Raw genomic sequence first — 23665 nt, forward strand, 5'->3', positions numbered from 1 at the left:
GAGAAGAAACAAGAATTACTGCTTCTGTATTTCTATCTTATGCTATCAATGCTTACATGTTTATTTACTATGAACTGAATTTTGGAGTAACAATGAAGTACAGACTTGACTAAGTTTTCTTCAGACTGAGAACCCCAAAGCTGTGAAATACCTATGGAGAATATTTTTTTCTTTGAAGAGACCAGGATTTAATTTCTTCTTAACCTCTGGGTTTTGTTTTGAAGTCAAAGAGGTCAAATAAACAAAACAATGCATTATCTCAATTGCTTGGGTAATACACAAAATCATGGAAATCTTTTTGCTTTCAGATTTTGAGGTTCCACACCAACTTCTTTGGTGTGGAGTTGGGATGTGCATGTAATAGAACACAGTATGGATGTCTCTACCAGAGGACAGACTGAGGAGGAAACAAGATCAAATGAAGATTAAGCATGACAAGTTTATTTGAAGAAAGGAACATGCAAAATTTCTACATGTCTTCAGGATATGTAGAATTTAACATCAAAGTTATCTCTAAAATCATGTCTTCTGTCAACAAAACCACAGAGTTCACTTCAAAATAAAAGACTTACACAGAGAGTCTGCCAAATCCATGCCAGTTTGGTAGACTACTTTGCTAAATTAAATTTCATGTGCAGTAGCCTGCCTTTATATTTAGTAGATTTGATAGAAAATATTGAAGAACATGAATATATAACCCACTGGAAACTGATTTTTTAACCAATTTTTTCCATTCTGATAAGGATAAGAAAAATGTTAAAAAAAGTTTTAGAGCATGAGAGGTTTAGGAAGAAAAGTGCTTATATGTAAAAGTCTTCTTTTCTTGTTTTCTTTTTTTTTCTGTGTAGCTAATTATTTTTAAATTCTTGGAATGAAACATTTGGCCTCTGTTCATCTGCTAATAATGAAATATTTTTAAATGGCAGATACTCACATTTGTGTCTATTTGTTTCAGATACTTCTCCACGTCACCTCATGACAGTTACATTTCAAAGCCTATTGACCTTGTATTTTGTTTGTGAGCCCTTTTCCTTGCTTGAGGTGGAGATTGCTGCTACTTCATGAACATACTTGATTTCAAAATCCTTGAAAGGTCAGGACAGCCTTAAATGTTACTGAATAACAGAACTACAGAAGCCTATCTTTCTCTCATATCATGATCAGAGGTTATAGAGCCAGTGCAAATGCAGCTGACTGATTCAAGGAAAAAATGTGGCAATACTTGTAAATATTAACAGATACACATTTGCAATTTTTAAAAGCATTTGCCAAATGATAACCAGAATATTAAAATGCATAAGCAAAATTATTTAGAAATGTAAAGCACCTCTGCAATTAATGCATGATATGTGACACGAATAGGGGTTTATTTGACAAGGATATGATGAATTTTACACTAAACTTTACTATGTTGCTCTTTTTCTTTCCTAAAGTGTCAGTGGTTTAGGCAGGTAAGTTAACATTGCCATAACCGCCACCATGGACGTAACTTACGGCAGCCAGCTTCATCTTCGCCGAGGCGGCAGTCAGGGACACCATCGCACAGCAGGAGGGACAGGACACAGCCTTGGGAAGGACACAGGAACTCTGCTTCCTTGCAGGAGCCCGGGGACATGGTGGTGGTGGGCACCTCCATGGGGCAGCTCATCTCATCACTGCCATCCATGCAATCTTCGACCCCGTTGCACCGCGCGGCGAGGGGCAAACACTGCTGCACATAAGCACACGGGAACTCATCCCCGCTGCAAGTTGGAGGGCGTGGATCAGCTGATCCTACAAGAGGAAAAGGAATTTTTAGGGATTCTATTCTTTCAGTAGTCATTCTTACTTCCTGTGAGATAGACACAGGAACTGCCGGAAATGCAGCTGATTTTGGTTACTAAACTTTTTTTAACAAAAGGAACCCAGCTTTGCTCCTAAGTGCAAAACACAGCATTAATAATGTTTGTCTTATATTAGCTCCAGTGTTGTTGTTGCAGCGTTTTGCTTCTAAATCTCAAGTTCAGCATTTATTTTGATCCTTTTACTTCTTTTGCCTTGTACATATAGAAGGGTGAATACCAGAATAAATACATCTTGTCTTTCACCCAGGATCTGGAAAGCCTTATAAAAGCCCTCAAATCATAATTTCAAGCTAAAGTAACAAAAAGATTTTTATAAAGTAACAATAACAATTTTTACTGATCTAGTTTTTTATCACTCTGACTCTTTAACTTAGCTTGATCTGATAGAGAATTAAATAAAAATATACTAGATAGGTTTCCAGGATACAAGTAAAGAAAAATGTCTTTTTAGAATTTAAAACTTTAACTAATTCAGACAGCTGACAAAAATAAATGAATAAAATAAATAAATAAATTAATTAAATATTCCATGCTTACTTGCACTGCTGGAAGAAAATACTGGGGAAAGCTTTTTGTGATCATGTATATAAATAAATTGTCCCAGATACCTAAGTCTTTCTTTTTTCCTATGAAAACCATTGCGACTGAATTTTATCAGCAGAAGCATAGGATCTATTTGTGGAAACTAATTTCTAAGGAGCTGGCTGTGCTAGCGTTGTTTTCTTTATAGCATCAGGATCTCCCATGGAAGCAATGTGATGGATTCCTGTACTTTTTATGTGCAGGAGAAAGAGAAGAATCTCCAAAATTTAATCTCTCTAGGCCAATTTGCAGCAGCTGAGTAAAAAAATATAATGTGATCATTAGAGACAAGGTAAGACAAATTAATGTCGCTTCCTCTGTAAATGACAGGAGTTTTGCTGTTGACTTGGGCTGAGGCAAAGGAGACGAGCACAAAAGTCATGGGTTTATCTTGTCTTTTGAAATGGTGCAAGTATTGTTCTCTGGCCTTAGATGTTCAATGTTACTGCTGCATTAAGGCATGACACTCCGTAAGGGATTTTGGCATGACTTTATGACTTTTAATCCACTGGCCATATCAGTATGTTTGTGTATTCTACAATACCAGGCTGGGCTTTTACAGTGTGAGGACTTTGTTAAAACATGCTCAGTTTCAAGGATATCACCATCATAAATAACAATAGCTTTTTGTACAAATAAATGAACTACTAATGCATTCATGTGAATAGAATATTAGCATTATTTTACCATCCAATTGCTTGTGAAGCAGGTATAAGGAGAAAAAGCTCCAAGTTCTGTTTAATACAGACCCTCTCAAGATTAGAAATTTTTGATTTTCAAGTTGACTTTACATGAGAAAATCATAATTGAAAAGCTTCATACAATAGAACATGCCTAATACTATTTCATGCCATTAATTAAATTAAATCTTCCTACTAGAAAAATGTATTTGATTCACTGGATATAATGTAAACAAAAAGGATAAAAATAACAAAATAACAAAAATGGATATTGACTCAGTGAAAATAATAATTTAATGATATATTCTCCTGTTCGTATTCAGAATTATGCCATGCATACCTCAAAGATGGGATTGAAAAGATTATGGCTTCATATGTGCTTTATAAATGTGTTAGTTTAAAAAACAATCTATTTTTGCTACTTTAAAAGTCTTGTGGAAGTTGGTTTTAGGTAGTTGATAGACACTGACATTCATAATAGACATTCAGATCACATAGTGGATTGATTTTGTAGATTAAAAGTATTCCTGATTTTGCATTTTTTTCTACTTTGGTCCTATATTTTACCAGATAATAATAGTAGCCCATGAAAATGCTGAATTTGGTTTGTCATATAGAAACTATATATAAGGCCATCATTCTGCCAAGATACTGATGAAATGTCATAGGAAGAACATATTTCTCTCTCAATTGATACAGAACTGATGCTGTCAAATTATGTACAGCTGAATAATTTATTTTTTTTTATTTTCAGTTTGCACTTGCTCTGGGGAAAAAAATAAGAAAATATGATTATATTTGAAAGTACTTTTTTTTTCTTTCTGTTATTTCTGACCCTTTCCTCACAGTGCCTAGGGGGCATTAAGGCAGAGAAAATGACTTAAGCTGCAGTCAGTTCTGTTTATGAACATTCTTTTGTCCTTGCATAATCCTGTGTTAGCTTTTCTGTATTTGTTCTGATACTATGGAAATTAACCCCACACAGATACAATATATTTGACTTTGCTGTGATTGCCTGTTTATGTTGCAGGAAAGATTGCATTATAATACATTTGTGAGCATTTCTGACCCATTTTAATTTCCTGTTCATGATACGTTTACTCACATGCTTCTACCCAAATTTGTTCTATAAACTGAAATCCCCTCTTAAACTCAATATTTATTGAATGTGTTGCTTGTTATGAACCCGGCCTTGAGTTTTAAATTATTTTCAGACTTTTGTAACCCTCATCAGTATAGGCTTATGAGCCCAATCATATAATGAGCTTATGCATGTAAATAATCCTGTGCCAAATTCAGTATATAGAGAAATGCTTGAATGCCCTTTTTGAATGGGGATTATTATTTTTCTATTATTATTATTATTAATATTATTTTCTATTAGTATTTTCTATCATTAATCCCTCTGGTTGTTAGAAAAAAATTTTTAGGATCAAGTTCTTCCTGACTTGCATAGCAATTATCTTAGAATGTGCAATATTCACCAAGGGCAGCAAGGACGAGTCGAGGTTGAGTTAGGTGTAAGGTTAACCAGGGATCTTACGGAGGTCTGTTTTATATTTGCACTACATTAAAAAAAATCCAAAATCATACCCTGAAAAAAGTAAAATCCTTTTAGATCAGAACAGAGCATGAGATGAGAATGTACTTCAAAGCTCATAGGAGTACCCCTTGCTTAGTAACTCACGTGATATGTTAATTAGTTCACATGTGTTTGGTTTCATACACAATAGAAAAATTGTGATGTGGCTGACATTCTATAAGAAGTTGTTATTGCCATGGTCTGCCAAAACTCTACTCCCAAGTTCAATCTATTTTCTTTACATAAAGTAGTTTATAAATGCTTTTCATAATTATAAATTAAACGTGCCTGGTACAATTTTTGATAATTTATAAAAACATTATTTTTTATAAAACTAAAACCAAATAAAAGCTAATTAAGAATATGCAAATGTAGAAAATCATTAACTAATTCCAACTGAAATCTCAAGCAACATTAATGCAAAACTAATTACTTGTATTCAAAGCTACCATCCATGTAATTATTTATTTTAAGTTCATCATTGCAGTATCTGCTACTGACACATTTCCTTCTAAAAAGTGGGAATAGTCATTCTGTTTTCTCGTCACTGTGAAGAATTAAACTAAGGTGTTAACACTACAATGTTGTTTGCAGTGAAAAATGATCTGGCACTAATGAGAGACTCATCAGAAACACCCTCCATGTGTTGACGAACACACAGTAGTACACTCACACAATTTAGCAATAAAAACTAACTTTAAACTTATGCATATCTATGAAGCTAATATTTTCCTCTTGTACATATATATGCAAGTTATTTAAACAGCAGAATCTGAAGACTTTTCGATGCAAATTGGACCGTTTGTGGCCCACATATCCTTTCTGTCACTTAATATTTTTTGACTCAACAATTGCCTAACACTGGCATGGCAAGAAAATGTTTCCCTCACCTTTTCTCAAATGCAGAAAAGATGTTCCCAAGGCAGCACTCATCTCCTGAGTGCTGTGTGACACTCATTTTCAGACCACATTCAGGAGTGCAGGAGACATTGTACAGGTTACTTTTTTCAAAAGCATTATCTGTTTGAAACTGTTTAAGGATTTGGAGATAAATCTACTGAAAATGATGAGTTCTAAGGAAGACAGTATAAAAGTTTTTGCTTTTTGTATCCAGGCTGCATGCTCACTGAAAAGCACGACTAAAAATCCTCAAGTATTCAGTATTTGAACACAGATGAAAAGCAAACAAACACAAACAATTTCAGCAAAAATAACCTCTGCACTGCAAAGCACTGAGCCTCAATTTAGATCCACATGAAAAACAGCAGTAAATTGTTGATGCTACATTATAGCTAAGAAATCATTACTTTTCAAGTAGAAAGCTGTGTACATGTCCTTATTTACTTTACTCTGCACTCAGTATTTTATTTTGCACTTATTTTTACCTTGCATATGGCAAATAACCAAAATTTATGAAAGGGTTTAAAAATGTGCATACAACATCTACTTGTATATCATAAAAAAGACATTTTAATTAGGTCCTAAAACCTGACATTTTAATTTGATCCTATGTCTTTTGAAACTTACTCACACAGCTGTGCTGGCTGAATTATAATCTACGGACCAGAAGTGCTACCTCACATGCACCTTCACACTTTTATGAGAAGTTAAGTAGCTGAGGTAGATATATAAAAAAACCATAAAAATCAGACCAGTGTTTAAAGCAAATGAAATTTGGTATGTACTGCCTCCGTGAACTGCTATAACTACAGCTGGATATATCTGAATTCCATTGTTGTCAGATCAAATAGGTGCTTTTAAATACATTTTTATTGCAATGTGCTAACTATCAAACCATGTTTACAGTAAATAGTGCTCATGAGCTGATGATTTTGAAGAAAAGAATCTTTACAATATGAAAAGTGTTAAGTCAACAAGTGCTCATTTTCAAGGACACAATTATATATTTGTGGGATAGGGATTTGTTAAAGGCCTACTGTTCTTTGATGAACATTTTCTGTACACTTATGCTTTGCTGCATTATTGTCATTGTCATCCATGGAGCATATGATCCTGTTTCCTGAATGTAAAGCAAACTTCACAGGTTGGCACTGCAAATATTTTGCCCATGAATCACAACAATTCAGTCACAGAAAACCGTAGAATTGTTTTTACCCAAATGCTAATATAAAATAAATGTTTGTATTACACAGTCATTACCACAGCAAGCAACACACAAACATGCTTAATTTGAATGAAGCAGCACCTCCAGGCTATCCTCCTCTATTCTGCCTTTCCTCTTCAAATACAAAGATCTCTGGCACAGAGTAGGTCCCTAGTTATAGTATTTATATTTATATTTATATTTATATTTATATTTATATTTATATTTATATATCATCGTAACAGTGAATTTTAGTTAAACCTAGTGGACATTGCCATTAGAGTCAACACCAGGGAGCACGAAATAAAGTTAGCACATATGCTGTTAGGTAGCACTGCCTTGGGTGTATCAGAGCTCACTCTAAAGCCCATTTAAGTAAATGGGATAACTCATATTGATTTTAATGGGTCTTGCATCAAACCCTTGGAAACCAACAATCTGACAAATATATTTGCATAAGTAATTTGCCTAGTAAATGTAATAAAAACGGCGAACCTATTAACTGTAGCTAAAAGAAGTCAAAAATAACTCCCTACAATAGATTTCATTAGACAAGAGTATAAATTAATTATGGGCCCAAACCATTGCATTAATTAATTTGAAATAGATGTCAGTCCTTGATTTCAGTTCAGTAAACACAGGATCAGGGCATGAAATCAACCCATTCAAGGTGGCTGCAAAGAAACAAACTTGTTACAAAAAATGAATTGGACTAAAACTATACAAATACTTAAACAATCTTTCCATGAGTTTTTATCCATTACAATAAAGCTCCTGCTGTTTATTTCCAAGCATGTAAAAAGACAAAAAGAAATAAAAAATGGGAAAAATTAGTCTGGCCAATTGAATCTTCAAGTCTCTTCCATTCATGAGAAGACAGAGGTATGGGGCAGGGTGCTGGGAAGGATCCTAGAGACCCCATGACAAAGCCAGAACTAAAACAAGTAGAACATGGCCCAATGACTTCAGATTTCTATATGTCTGTGCAGAATTTATTTTAAATGATCACAGTTTGCTAACATACAATTATAATGGAAAACAGACAGACAGGTTTACTGCCAGTAAAGTCAAGCTATGATTTAGTCTTCACTCAGAGAACTACTGCTTCTGGCTGGAACACACTACCTGTGACAGGAATATGGCAATATTTGCCACATTTCTGCTAAGAATAGTCTGGGAATTGCTAGCTACGCCTGCTAATGTCAGGGATTTGTTGGTTTGGTTATTTATTAGGACCAGTGACAAACTGGAGAAGCTATGAAGCTTTAGTCTTCGACAAAATGAAATGGATGTAATTTCTGAGATAAATCTGAGCTGAAGACTTACTCTTATTGAGTAAGTTGAGTATTGAGGCGATGAGCAGGTTTTACATAAGGAAGAGTCTGAGAATTTTCTGCTCTTTAAGATAGTATCAGGAAACCATTTTATTCCAAATATTATTTCTCTCAATCCCTCCAAGGAAATATGTTGATTTTTATGAATGAAGTTAGGAAGGAAAAATATCATCTGTGTGATTTGAAAGTTTTCTGGTGTAAACAGATGGGGTTTGGAGATTCAATATTAATGAAACTATTTTAATACACTATTAATAAATCCGAAGAATTTTAATTTCCCCAAAGGCATGAGCTTGCTTCAGAAGATTTCAATATTCTGGACAAGTTATAAGAAGGCAGAGATTAACTGAAGGTTTTGGACAAAGATAGTATAATTATTAATTTAAACATACACAACATAATTGCATTTAGGAATTGCCAATAATTATACTAGTTTATACAATACAATTATCTTATCCTAAAATTATTCACAGTTCCTTTTCTATGAAATCCACAAAAAAGCTTTGGCTTTTGAAATTGGTTGGTCTGTGCACTGGAAGGTACAAGAACAGGCTGAAGAAGCTCTCTAAGGTACTATGCCTTGGATTGGAGTTTTTAGTCACAGTTTTTAAAAATGCATAAATGCCCTATTTGCCAAGCAACATGGATCTAAAGCATATAGTGATTGGTTTCAGGGAAATGCTAATTGACTAAAGAACCTATTCACAATTTTCCCTGATATCTCCAGTCCTCTATTACTACTCATTCTGCTTTCCTCTTCTCCTCTGTGAGCAGCCTCCCTCTACAACTTCTCTCATGATTCATCTCCTGCCCTTGAGGAAAGAAACTCCATGAGTTTCTTCTTTCTTTCTCCTTGAGAAAGAAACTCCATATGAGAGAGATTTCTGCTTCACTGCAAGCATGAGCAGAGAATCTAACAGTGATTCCCCTGGCTCTGCAACTTAAAGAAATCAGAAGTTAAGTCTCCTCTGCAGTGTTTTTCCCCATGATCTAACACTGTAGTACTAGCAGTTCAGGCAATTAACTCTTCCAGTATTTCCAGCACTTGGGCTCTTGGGAGTTTCAGAGAAGAATCATGAACTGTCTAAGATGAGTCTGGTTCTGCTGCAGAATTTTCTGTGCTGCTTCATGCATGGGAACATATGGACACACTTGCACACACAGAAACACAGATTCACACACATGGACACGCACAAGGACACATGGACAAATACACAGGCTTGCTCCTCAACAAGATTCTCTCTGCACTATTCAGCTATTTTTTTTTTTTTTGCACAAAGCTCAAACAAACACCCACTCTACCTTTTGGGTTGCTGTCTCTTAATTAGATAAAAATGTTATTTATGCTTTTCTTGTTGTGAAATGGGATCTACTAAAAGCGCTAGAGAGCATATAAAATTATCTGCAAATGCCTGGCTTCTGAGCTGTTTAATTTGACTAGCTCACCTGTTACGCTTCTGTCATGAGTGACCCAGAATGTCATTGTATTTCATATCAATCTCGTATTGTCTCTTTAAACCCCAGCACATCCAGAACCAGAATTGTGGGGCAGCTGGGACATGCAGGTCCCTTTAGAAGGCCAGGGCACCCAAGCTGACTCCCTTCTTTGCCTGGCAGAGTTTGCTGAAGGTGGATGCTGCCCTTTCGAAAGGACTGCTTTGGGTGGGTGTCTGGGCTTGCACTGGAGCAACTTGGAAAAACCGCATTTTGCAATTAGAAACCATCGTTAGAGTGAATCTTACAAATTCCATAGGTAGTGAAACTTGAGCTGGTCCCATGGGACTGGCTCACTCTATGTCAGCACCACAGAGTGGATGGAGCAGTGGGTCAGGACATGAGCACCAGCACTGGCTGTTCAGCTTGTAGGTAAACGGTATTTTTTCACTTATATCTACTAGCATTTGTTCCTTATTGGTGGAAAGGGAATGACTAAAACTAAGGAGATGTAACTAATTTTAGAATCTCCTCTTTAAGCTGTCCTAATTCAAGACAGCTTATCACTAGTCTGCCAGCTTAGGGTCTGCACCGGAGAAACCTTTTGGCTGATAGATATTTTGCTTTTTTGGTCAAATCAAGAATTTTTATTTTTATGAGTCTGAAGACAAAAATGGTTTGGACATTTCCAAACTAGCACTCAAAATTACAGAGGTTTTTTAAATCCCATCTTCTTTTTATTTGTCAGGTACATAACATTATGCAATGAGAAGTAGTTATGGAGGTAGTTATGAAATACTTTTCAAATATTTGGACGCTATAGCTATATGCTGTTTAGAAAAACTCTTCATCAAGATAAGAAATTCTGCAGTCAAAGATAGATCTGAAAAATGTGCACAGAGAAACAAAAATATTCAATTATCTCTCATCTCTGTGTTGGAAAAAGAAAAGAGAGCTCTGAAAAAAATAGTATTCAATAATGTGGTTAAAGATTATGTCTCTGCATATAAACACACAGACCCTGATTTTAAGCAAATGGAAATCCGTGGCAGGAAAAGCAGTGGAGGTTTATAAACAATCAGGATTCAAAGAGTGTGTTTCATGAAGCAAAGATAAAATAGGGATGAAAAAGTCTCAATATGTGGTTGAGCACTGGAACAGCTCTCCAGGGCAGTGGTGACAGCACCGGCCCGACAGAGTTCAAGGAGCATTTGGACAATGCTGTTGGGCACATGGTGTGACTCTTGGGGATGGCTCTGTGCAGCACAAGGAATTGAACTCGATAATCCTTGTGGGTCCCTTCCTACTCAGGATATTCTGCCATTATATGAATATATGTTGTTACAAACAAATTATAACTAGGTGAGATGTTATGACATTAGTATTTCCACACATATAAACCTTTGCTCTGTGGTTTCTTATCTAAAATCACAAGGGGATTCACTTCTAAAGAAATGCTACTCCCATTTTTTTTCCTGAAAATTAGATACCTACAAGATACCACATATCTAAAATTATAGTAGTTTAGACTAATACTGATTTTGAAAACCTTGACTCATTATCAGGTGATTATCTACAAAGATTTTTATTCCACCACTTTCTTTCTTTCCACTATCTATATATATGGAAATCACTTTCAGAGTTACTATACTTTTACTAAGTTATTAAATGAAAAAGTATTAGATTCTATCCTCATTCTGCTATGTTCAAATTATAAACAGTCATAAACAGAGTTTAAATTAGATGCCAATTATAATGTTCATTTCCTTCCACACTGAACAAAGAGAATGGCCTATATCTCTGGCCCTTGGGGTCACTTTCCTTCTCATCTTGATGCTTGAACCTGCACCTATCACAAATTTTTGCTATGACATTGCATATATTCTGCTGTTTTTTGGAAGTCAATGCAAATTATTTCATTCTGAAGGAACTTCAGGATTGGGTTTATAGCATGCATCTATTGTGAGATTTGAAACTGCTTTATGGAGATACCTTAAGAAAATCCTACCCACCATACAAGAGAGTGAATTGCCAAGGTTGAAATAAAGGTTTCATACATTTTAAGGTTTAAATGAGAAAGCACTAAACAGCTTTTTTATTCATGAATATAACCCACTGAGATTCATATAAGCAGTAGCATATAATTTAATTTCTGAATATTAAAAATTTCTCTGATGTAAAAAGGGGAACAGATAAGTTCAAAGGTAAAGAAAAAACCTGAGGATCATTATTCCAAGACTACATATGGCTATATGGCTTCAGGCTCAGGAAGACTGAATTACAAATGGCTGCCAATGGGAAATGTACTGGGGTAAAACAGTAGGTATAGTTGCCCTTTTCTTAAACTCTTTCCCTGACACACAGAACAGTTGGAGACAGATTATATTTCTAGATGCACTTTTACTTACTGTGGCTGGCCAGAAATTCTGAGTATATCTATCTTAAATTTGATTGAATATAATTTCCTTTGTCACACAGTGATACACACAATTATATTTTGCAATATAATTTCTTCTAGATAACTAAGGAAAGGTGATCTAAAGCGATGATGGCTATATCTCACAACTGTCTTACGATAGTTCAAATCAATTGAAAATTCAATTCTTGGAGGTTAGGTTCTAGGGTACTGGGGCACCTTTGTACACATTTTTTAAAATGCCCTTGGGCTTGAATGTAAAGCTAAAACCTGTCTTATAACTCACAGATTCTGATTTGTTTCTTCTGTTTGTTTTTTCACAGCAAGTGAAAGCTTGCTCAGTATAAGGATTATATACAACCTTTACAGAAGGTTTAGTCTGTGCTTTGCTACACAGCAATTGGGAGACTTGGAAGAATTATGATATTTCAAAGCAAATGTTTCACCTAAGTGAAAACTGCCAACAATCACCGAAAATTTTACTGTACTTCAGGTCCTAAGAGGCAAATCTGACCCTTTTGCTGGTAACCTGTGTGGTGAACTCAAGAATTATGACACCAGAAAAAAGCCCCAATTCATTGCATCTGGGAAATAATTCCACCACAGTCAGATGACACAGTGTTAGAGATGCCATGTCCTATCTGTGCTGAATGTTTTTCACTGTTTGAATTGACCTTTCATTATGTGTCCTTACATAATGATATGTTCTACTGGAGACAAACCTTTCAGGTGAAAGGAAAGCTGTAGGGGAATGTGGTGGGAAATTTGAAACAATGACAATCCTTTCTCATGTGCTAAGTTTATAGGCTAAAGAGACATTTTTTGAAAAATATTTTATTAAGAAGGGAATATATATAAAAAAGCTCAGAAGTAAAAACGATCTTAAAATAAAATTATCAAAGTTGATAAAAAGTGGTTCAGAAAACAGAAGAAAAGAAAGAAAATACTTCAGATAGAGTGACCAGCTATGTGAAATAAACTATGCAGCAAACAGACTAAAAACAGTAATTTAAAAAGAGAGAATTATAAGGAAAGGTGAAGTAAAAGAATAGACACAGAATCACATGCAGATTAATTGTATTCAAATTAATTATTTCAGTAAACAATATTAATACTGAACTGGTGACAAGCATGACTGATGGTGAAAAAGTAAATACTATTTTCTCAAATACTCTGGAGCTTCAGGTGCCTCATGACATTTGCACTCCTCTTTATACCCAAAATTCATCTCAAATATTAATTTAAAAATGTAAATACTATTCTTTTTGAATAAACCAAAATTACTTTATCAATTAGTTAAAGCAGTACAATTTAGAGATATAAGTTCCCAAAGAGTTGCAGCTAAATAGGGCCTAGCAGGTAACTTGACTGCGTAAAAGACCTGGAGCATCATTCGGTGCTGACTTTGTACTGAGATTTACCTTCATCCAGTAGATGTCTACAAGCATAAATATTTCACTTGGGTGATCTCTGGAAGACCTAACAAAATATATTTACTATTTATTTGTTTCTCGAGAATCTGCTCCAATATAAACAAAATAAACCAGATGGACAAATTTGATGTAATTTCTACATAGAAATTACATCAAATTTGTCCATCTGGTTTATTTCTCTAGTAACGAATGAGGGGCAAAACATAGTATTCTGATTTTTATAAGGAGAATAAAGTTTGGTTATTAGGCATCTTTGGGTTAATGCTATGATTTAAATTAGGTGTAGTAATAATTTTTAGAATTTCTGTAATGCCTCCTATTACAGCTCAACTAGAAAAACTATGAGAAATACATAAATGAACATAAAATCTGATTCAATACTTTGGAATTCTTGTTCCATGTGAAACTAAAAATAGAAATGTGTTGCAACTTATATTTTGAAAAAATTAAAACATCATAGAAATAAAGTTCTGTGGGTTTTTTAAAATCAAGCTGTTATTTGCCAATTTGAAGAAAATAGTTACAACTAATTAACAATTAAATTCTTTGGTTCCTAACATGATAAGACCTTCACACAACTTTATCAGCAGAAAGTTATGAACCTTGAAAAGTGGTATGAATATATCTCATTTAGCACCTAATTCTGAACTAGATCCAGTGCCACTGACAACTCCCTCTGCATTAGCATCAGCTGAAAGCTACTTCTCCAGTAGTGCTAGCTTGACCTAGCACTACCTTGACAACACCTTGCTTAAATGTTGAGAAATATTCTTGGATATCTAAAAACTGTCATGGTTAATATGGACTGACTACTTAAAAACATAAAAACCACAACTGAATTAGAGCTGCTGGCAATACTTTATTACTTCTAGCTTCCAACCAGCTAAATTGTGATTGCTTCAATTTAGAACATGTTGCCTCTGGAAACTCAAAGCAATTAAAGGCAAGCTGAAATATAATAATACAGAGAGAGAAAAAAAGATCTGCACTAGTATAGCTATCTTCTGAAAGGAAGAACACTACACAAAACCTGCACTGCAGGTAATACACTTTTCTTTGAGCTAGGTCTTTGAATAAACATAATGAGCAACAATCAAAGCAGGACTGACAATGGATTAGGTAAACTTTCCCATCGATTCTGTTGCAGAAAAATGTTCTTGCTCAAATATCTATAGGACAGTGTTTTTATACTATTGGAAGGTAATATCTTCAAATTTTTCTGTCTGAATATTTAAGCAGCTCTCTAGCAACAGCAGTTAGTAAAAAACAGCACCTCCTCCTAAGTAGCTCTTTGTCAGGAACAGTATCAAAAATTCAGTGGTAGGTTCTTTTTATCCTCAATTGCTGTGGTTTATTGTATTACATGGATTTTATGTAATTCTCTTGCCTCTTCAGAAGCTCTAACATGCCAGCAAGGATTATTAAGATAGGACTCTTCCAAGGACAGTATGAAGCCAATCTTAAGTAATTGCATCTAGATACAGTCTTTTGTCTGGAGAGATTATCTATCAAGTTGCAATTTATGCATGTAGATAAGGCATAAGTTTTTGACTTATTCAATAAATTGTAAGTAACCAATTTAACTCCAACAAATTTTTTTCAGGCCAAACTTATGATATCTCACATTTGCAAGAGCAACAGATTGCAATACAAGTTAGATACTTTGAAGTATTCTACAACTGGAAAATCTCTGGAGAAAAATAATGTCATTAGAAAATATTGCTCTATTAAAATTAATTTATGTCTATAGTTATGATTATTTCATAATTACAGGTACTTAAAATATATAATTTGAAAACTTCCCTATTATGTTATACTATGCATAAAACTGCCTAAGTAATCCTTAAGATATGGCTAAAAAAGGTGATTAATGCTAAAAAAGGTGCAGCTCATTGAATTACATTCCAAAATATTATTTGCCTGAGCCTATTTAGAGAAAATAAACAAAACTCTCATTGAGCTTGAGACTGAACAAATTTCACCTGTGTGAACATATCATTTCACTTGAAGCTTTAATCATCATGTGTTTAATTCCTCCAGAAGGTGCTTATCACAATGAAATAATAATATAAATAGTTTCTTGAACAGCATGACAACTAGGTCATAAACAGGCTGTCCTATCTGAACAACAAGAACTGTTTTAATAAAAAGAAAGATTATCAAAGAAGATTTTTATAACCTCCTTATTGGCATTTATTTAACAATACCTAGTTGTCCCTTAGTCAGTCATTAAGTTCTGATGATATTTCTATCAGAATTTGTATTTGCATGTATATTCTGTTCTTTATCTTCTGATATGGTATTGTATGCTACATTTTGTTTTCAGAGTAAAACACTGCTTTTCTCACAGAAAAAAACAGGGCATTTTATGACATTAGAATTATTTTTCTACATAGATCAAATACTTGTGTAGCAGAAGCAAGATTGTAAATACTTGAAGGAAATGTTAGCAAGGCAAATTTGGAACACATTTGTATTTTATAAAAAGAGCAAAGAGAAAAAAACCAAACAACTTTCTTTGAAAATAATTGTGAACTACTTTGATACTCATAAAAGTCTTCATTCCCAAACTAAGGTCTCCTCTGACTTTTTTCATACAGGAGAAAACCAATATAGTGGAACGGCAGTAGATTCTTCTCAACTGTGTTTCAGGTCCTCAAGCCAGCAATATTCTGAGTTGCTGTAATTATTTGTATATTCAAGTTCTAGCTAAAACACAAAACTGTCTTCTATAAACCACGAGAAAAAGAAAATATGTCAGATTTGTTGACTGTGACATACATTGAAATACAAAATGCCACAATTTTCCTTGCCCTCTGAAAAGAGAACATGTATGATATATAGTTGTGTAATATCATACCTCCATCAATGCATTCTGGGGTGAAAGAAATATCATCTAGAGCAAATTCTGTGGGTTGACTCCACCCCACTTCAGCTTCAAAGGCAACTCTGAAAAGACTGTTACTGGAGAGAGCCACACTTCCATACATCCATTTGTTTTCTTCATTTCTACTAGAAGACCACATAAGGATATCCATTCCATGTTCTTCAACTGTGTAGACCTGTTTATGACAGAAATGAATCAGCCTTAAGCAACAGGAGTGCAGCTTGGGAGAGTAACAGAGACAAGTGCAGCAGTGCACCTCCCTGCCTGGGCGGTACTGACCCTCCTAGATATGGTTCAGATCCACTTGGTGTTGACCAAATGTTACTGAATACTTTTGTTAATGCTGGTTAAGCTTCAAATATAAAGTTACTGTGAAAAGAAAAAAAAAAAAAAAGAAAAAAGAAAAAAAGAGCTGCTAACCCAATCACTAATTGCAAAATCTACAGTCTCAGCCTGACATACAGAAGATAATGAGTAAAGACTTAAACTCAAATTCATTTAAAAATTGAAAAAAGGCCGAGAAAGATTTTGAGCTTCTATCTCTAAATGTTGACTTCCTTATAGTTAGACTGAGTGAAGATTTTAGAAGTATAAATAAAAGATTTAGCAACTAGGGATTTAAGTCTGTCATCTGGCACTAGCAATTTATAGTGCAGAGTTTGAGACAGTCACAAAAAGTTATTGCAAACATATTTAGCAAAGATATGAATAAAAATACATGAAATATTTAAATACTTGAAGCAATAATAGCAATAAAGTTTAAATTAACTACCAACTAGTGAATTTATGCCAAGAACCTGAAACTGGAAAATAAAGATGTATTTGCTTTTCCTACTCAGGTGTTATAAAATCTGATCAGGTCAAAAAAAATTTAAAAGAACTAGAGAAAATAAAGTAAGCATATTCTAACCATTACAGAGGATAACTATTTTTTAAGGGACTGAATATTATAATCAATATACTCTTCTCATCACTTTTAGAAACATAATTCTCTTAAACTAATTTTCCAGTCACCTGTAGGTTCATGCCAATTGAATGCCCCAGTTTAATAACAGAACAGAAACCCTGAGGCCCAAGGAAGTTATGAACTTGAACCAATTCTAATGTTCTGTATAATGCAGCATGTTTGATTCTCCCAGTCCACCTGGTGGGACAAATAAGCTAAAAACCAAAATGGCACCCTAAATCCCACATACTTTGTAGAACTTGGTGTATTGATTAAAAGATCTATGATGCTTGACAATTCTTGCAGGTTATTTGATTTTTGGAGTAAGGGAGCAAGAAACAATACTGACACAAAGTAACTGAAATCAGGACCAAATTTTGTCAAGCCTGATCTTTGGTCACAGGACTGTGTAACAGCAATATCTTGTCACTGTCTTCCTAAAAGCACACCTCTTGCAGGGCTAAAAGGACAGGTGTTGAGAAGAAATAGATGGTTCAACCCATAAAATAAAATTAATAACTGCATGTAACAGTTTTCATGGTACCAGGCTCTGAGGTTTTAATAAGTTGAAACCCTTAAACAGAGAAACCCTTCGTGAGGTTAGGACAATGTTAAACACCTGTGTGTGTCTCTGGAACCATTAACTATTTCACCAATCATGAAATATGACGATCTTGATAATCTGGAATTTTACAGCATATAATAATGCTAGCATGGTTTTAGCTATAAGCAGTGATATTTACTTTTGGAAGGTAAATATTGATGTAATGTCCATTTCAGTGTATCTCATTGTTAAGTCTCACAGCTGCACAAATAGCTATTGGAGAAGTGGGAAGAATCCAAAACATTTCAAGACATTACCATCTTTCTTACAGGATACTTAAAGATTGTCGCATTGTTTAAAGCCAGATATTTATTTTTTTTCCAATTCTTTTGGTTAGGTTAATAGGAGAATTTTCTCATACTTAAAGTTTCACGGCACAATAATTGTTTGAACAGATCTGTCTATGTACAGAGAAATTTCACTGTGTCCATACAAAGTCTGGTCTCAGGTACAGCAGCAAGGACCCATTCTGTGCACATTCAGATCAAACCTGCAGCTCAAGCTCAGTACCAACAATAAACCCTTCAGGATCCTGCTGTGTGTTCACTGGCCAGTGGGCCTGGAATGGCAGCAGGTCAAACTGGGTCTTAAGTGTGACATTTTGATGACATCATGTTCAAATAGATACAAAGTCATCTTACATGCCTTGTCTTTCTTTCCTTTGCAATTTAACTTACACTTACCATAGAGTAAGGGTATGCAGATACGTAATTACTAATGGATTAATTAACATGTTATGGTAATTTATGTGACTCTGTCCTCAGTTAGACTAAAGTTTAAACCTGGTGTATAACAATCACATAGGTAATTGAGGATGCCACTATCATTTAGTATAAATCTCTAAACTGGTACATTGGAAATCTCTGTTGAACTCCCAGTTCTGTTTCATTTGTCATGTACGCTCCTAGGGTAATGCTTCAATCCCACTACTTGCCAAAGTACTCCTTTGTATACCTGAGTTCTCCAAACTTTTTCCTGTCCACAACTATGCCAGGAAAGGGTCTGTGCTCTTAAATGTCTTCTAAAAAAAGTTGAATGAAATTTCTAAAAGAATAACACATAACTGAAAATGCCTACTAAGTCAAATGAGATTAAAGGAGAGTTCAGAAAAATGGGAAGCCCAAGAACTCTGTTCCTTTAGCAAGGGATATAGGTCTTATTTTCTCTGAGGCTGTGCCCAGTGAAAGGGAAGAAATATAATAATATCTTCTCTCCTGGGCCTATCCATGTCACTCAGTGTTTGAGCATCTTCTGAATCAGAAAGAATGTCAAGTGTATATGAGACTTTTGCTGGCCTGTGTAAACATATGCAGCACATGAAAGGTTGAGCAAATTTTCATGGATAAGATCTCCCTAGAGCCCTGGAAGGGTACAACTGTGGTGCTTAATGCCTCCAGTACAACCTTCCTGCACAGCATCCTATCTAATGTGTACAAGCTAGCCTGGTAGTGAAAACAACTTAAGATGTGCAAGAGAAAAAGCTGGCAAGATGAAGCTCACTATATGGTATGTAATGGAAGAAAAATAACCACCAAACAAACACCAACCAAGCAAAAAAACCCCCAAAATCCACAAAACCCTCAAAACAACCAAACAAGTTGTAGCAAAATCCCATTGAACAATTCTGTATTTGTAAGTCTGATAAGATTGTTCTCCAGCCTAATACTGATCTAGCTGATCCACTGAGAACAACAATCTTTAGGAAATCCTATTTACCACCTTAAAGTCATGACTTAGTTCTAATTTTCCACAGAATATCCTGTGTGTTAGAAAGTTCTGAATTATTTTTCAGCTTCCATGTCATTTTGAGGATGCAGAAAGTACTTTTAAAGGTCATAAAATAGAAACTGTTTTCTATTTGTTAATCAGCATTACTCATGGCTATCTTGTACCCTCATCCTAACTTTTCAATATGATATATTATCTCCCTGATCTTGCCTGAATCTAGCAGTTGGGATGCAGGAAGGTAGAACATTCCACCTGAATTGCCTAAGAAATAAGAAACCAATGCAGGTCTGAAGGGTGCATAATGAGATGTATTTTCCCACCATTGACAACTTAGAGTCTTTAATTGCCAGCCGAGGAAACAGGAAGATCTTGAAAAAGAGAACCTGTATTTTCACTTCATTAGGCACCAGAGACTTGTGTCAGCTGAGGAAAATTTCCATTGACGCCAGTGGATAATGATGCTAGGTTTTCTGCTTTACATTTTTTAAGATCATGCTTTTGAACTCTTCATGTTCCTCAGCAGTCCCAAGTCTCACCAGAGACAGACAGAAATTGTTTCTAAGTCCACGAATCAGATTACAAAATTGTATCATATTTCATTATCCCAATAGAGACGCACTTAAAAAACTACTTACCTCTTTTCTCCTTATTCCCCTAAACCTCTGTTTAAAATAATAAAAAATTTGCCTAAAAATTAGCTTGAAGTAATAAAATATTTAGGTTTTTTGAGTAGAAGTGACCTGTCTTATACCAAGATTTATTATAAATCAGTTATTTTAGTATCAACAAATACAAAAGCAGAAAACTGATATATTAGCTATACTGTCACATCAGGAATTAATTTTAGTTTTAATTCTCCACTGTATGAGTATGGCAGACTCCTGAGGAAAATGGGCAGAGAATCATAATAAACACTGAGTGTTTTCAGTCTGACAGATTATCAATAGAATTTCCATTGGGAAGAAACAGATGTGAAAACTACATTCATTTTCTTCTGAAACTGCTCTCCTACACTATTAAGTTCAAAAAAAGTAGTCATAAGAATGTAAAGAGAAAGGTGAGTTTTTTTAAATTTACATTTGCAGCATAATGCAGCAACACTTGTTTGTATTAAGAGGTATTTTTGTCCAGAAAATTTTGATTGATATATTAGACCAGGCTTGTATTTAGTGCTGGATAACTCCCCTTCCAAAGACTCTTACCAAATACTTCTAAGGAAAGGTGTTAGATTTGTTCTTACAAAGTCATTATAAAGGAATTTTTTTCTCCTGTTGTTTAATGATTGATTGAAGTCCTGAAGCAGGAGTATTCAGTTTTCTTTAAATAGCATCCATTCTATGTTAATACAAGAGTTGCTGTAAACATTGTGTCCTTTCTAAAAACAATAATAATAGCCCAGACTTTTGGTTTCCCTATGAAAAATCAGAGTTTATGACAATCAAATTGTGCAATTAAAATGTGCATTGCAAATACAGGAGCATTTCAAACTCCTTTTCCTCTTTCCTCAGTGACTAGTTCCTTTTCTGAGTAAGAACAGGATCATTTCTGTAACTTCCCACTATTTTGTGCAGTTCTATCACATCTACTTCCTATGCCATTACAACATTAATTTTAATCTTTCTTTTACTGATTCCTTACATATCATTTTAATCACACATCTCGGTATGTCCTATATCTGCAGTCCTTTTATTTTTTTTTTTAATTCAGACTTGACCAGATAGCTGTATTTCAGATAAGAACTATATCAGCTTTTGTACTGATGTTATTATATTCTGGCACATTATTCAAACTTCCTATTACAGTTTGACTTCTTTCACCTCCAGTGCAAACTGAAAAAAAAAAAATCTTCACAGAGCTTTTATTTCAGAAGTTTTGGGCTGTTGATTTTATTACTTTTTTTTTCTTTTTAGGCTTTTTCCTTTTTCACTTGAATGGGTACAGTTAATTTATATTCTTGATTTAATAACAGCAACAGTTGATACTGAATAGCTTATTAGTTTGGCAGAAAAGAGCAAAATGTCCACAGAGGTAAATTGATTCTGTGATGGGCTGACATTCCTTGCTGAGTGCCTCAATCTGTTGTGAACACATTTCTATGTAAGAGTACGTGTAGCAAAGCTAAAAACAGTGAACTTTATTTGTATGTGGGAGTAAGACAGTTTATTATAAAATTGAGGCAATTGGAAGAAATTAAATTAGTCTTCTTAAAAAGAAAAAGTCCAATTAAAAAGCAGGCTCTGGCTGTCTGCCTGCTAACTCACACATAGGCCACACACATCTACTTATTCACAAATGCTAAGTGTTCTGTGGTGCTTGAAAACATTCAAAAGCTCCTTCAAAGGAGCTCATCATCAATCTTGCATGCTGTAAGGTCCAGGATACTTGAATTTAAACAGATAGTTAATCATAGATAATCTCACAGTACTTCAGCTATCAACAGGTCAAAAAAAGGAATTTATGTTTGCTTTTTACTTGCTGCTTATGTGAACTTCACAAAATACAGCTTTTTTTAATCAGTAAGTAAATGTACAGCAACACTCAGAGTAATAAGCTAGGTGCTAGAGATAAAATTGGTATGCAAATCCCATCTTGAAAAAAATTACTAAAACAAAGAAAAGATAAAAAAGGTGGAATGAAGGATAACATTATCCTTGGGCTGGATGTAAGGAGAAGATAGTAGAGAGTTTGTTGCTCCTGGAGGCTGAGTAGTCTCCATTTATGGACATTTTCAAGACTGGGTAAATTCCTGAGCCACCCAGCATCATCTTGTAGCTGACTCTGGAGCAAGTGGTTGGACTAGAGACCACCTCAGGCCCTTCCAGCCTAACTGCACTATAATCCCATGGAACAGTGCTGTGATTATCTTTGCCAGTGGAGAAAACAGTGGTAAAGACTTCCTGACTTAATTGAATGTCCAAGATGACAAAAATATTCTTGTTCACTTTTAACATAAACTAACTTATATTCTGTACTGACGAAAAAAACTTAATGTTACCTGTATTTTCAAACTTTAAAAAACCCCACAGATAGGAGTGTTTCTCAGGTCACTTAAAAAGGAACTGTGAAGCATATTTATACAGTGAGTCACATGAAGTGAGTTGTTTGCCAAGGGTTCACATCCCTCCTTGGACTGTTACTGGATTACTTAACAACCAAAAGTGTACTTGTTAGGGATGCTTGGGGAGCAGCAAGATGACAGTTTCATGGAAGCTTGAGCTATAATTGTTAATACAGTTAAATACCTTATTTCCAATAGTTTTAATAAAACACCTTTCACACACAGTTGCATTAATATTTTTAAAACATATAATTTAAACCACTTAACATTAGAAATCGTCTCTATTTTATGTTAGAGTGAATTCTGCAGAGATCTCTGCTAGTACTGGGTAGGTTTTGGTATGCTAGTCAAATGTGCAGTGTTAATTCTTACACATGTAGTGAAAGGACTTCAAATTGAACTAAAACTAAAGCAGAACTGTCACTTGGTCTTGTCAGGAGAAGATTTGTGTAACAGCAGTAAGTTGTGATTAAGTTTTGTTAATATAAATTCCTGAGATTTTGCTAATCCTTGACACAAAAATGCAAATAGTACTAAAGCAACTATTATTATGCCATAATGTAGTAGGACTTTTACCTTTAAGACTCCTGTTTGCCTAGAGGGAAACATCCAGAACCAGAAGCGAACTCTACAGACCCCAAGACTAGCTGGGAAGAACTTGGTGGTAGTTATCCTTGCTCTGTTTCCTTCCTTCTGGGTGGATGAGTTGACATACAAAAATCTCTGTCCTTTACCTTAAAAAAAAAAAGATAAAAAGCATTTAGAGTTTTTCAATACTATTTTATGCTTTGCTTTAGTTTATAAGCATTTTTATAAACACAGATGCTAGTATTTTTTTTTCCTTTTTCCCACATATATGTATACCATACCATACTTCTGTTGAGATCTTCCTTGTCAATGCTTTTGTATTTCACAGAATTTCAGAATAGCTTGGGTTGGAAAGGCCCTTAAAAATCAACTAGTTCCAGCCCCATGTCATGGGCAGGGATGCCAGCTACTGCATCAGGCTTCTCAGAACACACCCAGGCTGGCC

At 34.7% G+C, this 23665-nt stretch overlaps 1 protein-coding gene across 1 annotated transcript in view; it reads right to left on the minus strand.

The window, feature by feature from the left end:
• MALRD1 (MAM and LDL receptor class A domain containing 1) overlaps positions 1–23665 on the minus strand; it is a 237617-nt gene that overhangs the window by 48101 nt on the left and 165851 nt on the right. Inside the window, exons 32-34 of the mRNA XM_072925466.1 lie at positions 23209–23366; positions 16270–16471; positions 1495–1773 (exon numbers count right to left, since the gene is read on the minus strand). Coding sequence (XP_072781567.1) covers positions 1495–1773; positions 16270–16471; positions 23209–23366 — 639 coding nt within the window. The remainder of the gene's footprint in view (positions 1–1494; positions 1774–16269; positions 16472–23208; positions 23367–23665) is intronic.

Source organism: Taeniopygia guttata, chromosome 2 (genome assembly GCF_048771995.1).
Source record: "Taeniopygia guttata chromosome 2, bTaeGut7.mat, whole genome shotgun sequence".
NCBI lineage: Eukaryota > Metazoa > Chordata > Aves > Passeriformes > Estrildidae > Taeniopygia > Taeniopygia guttata.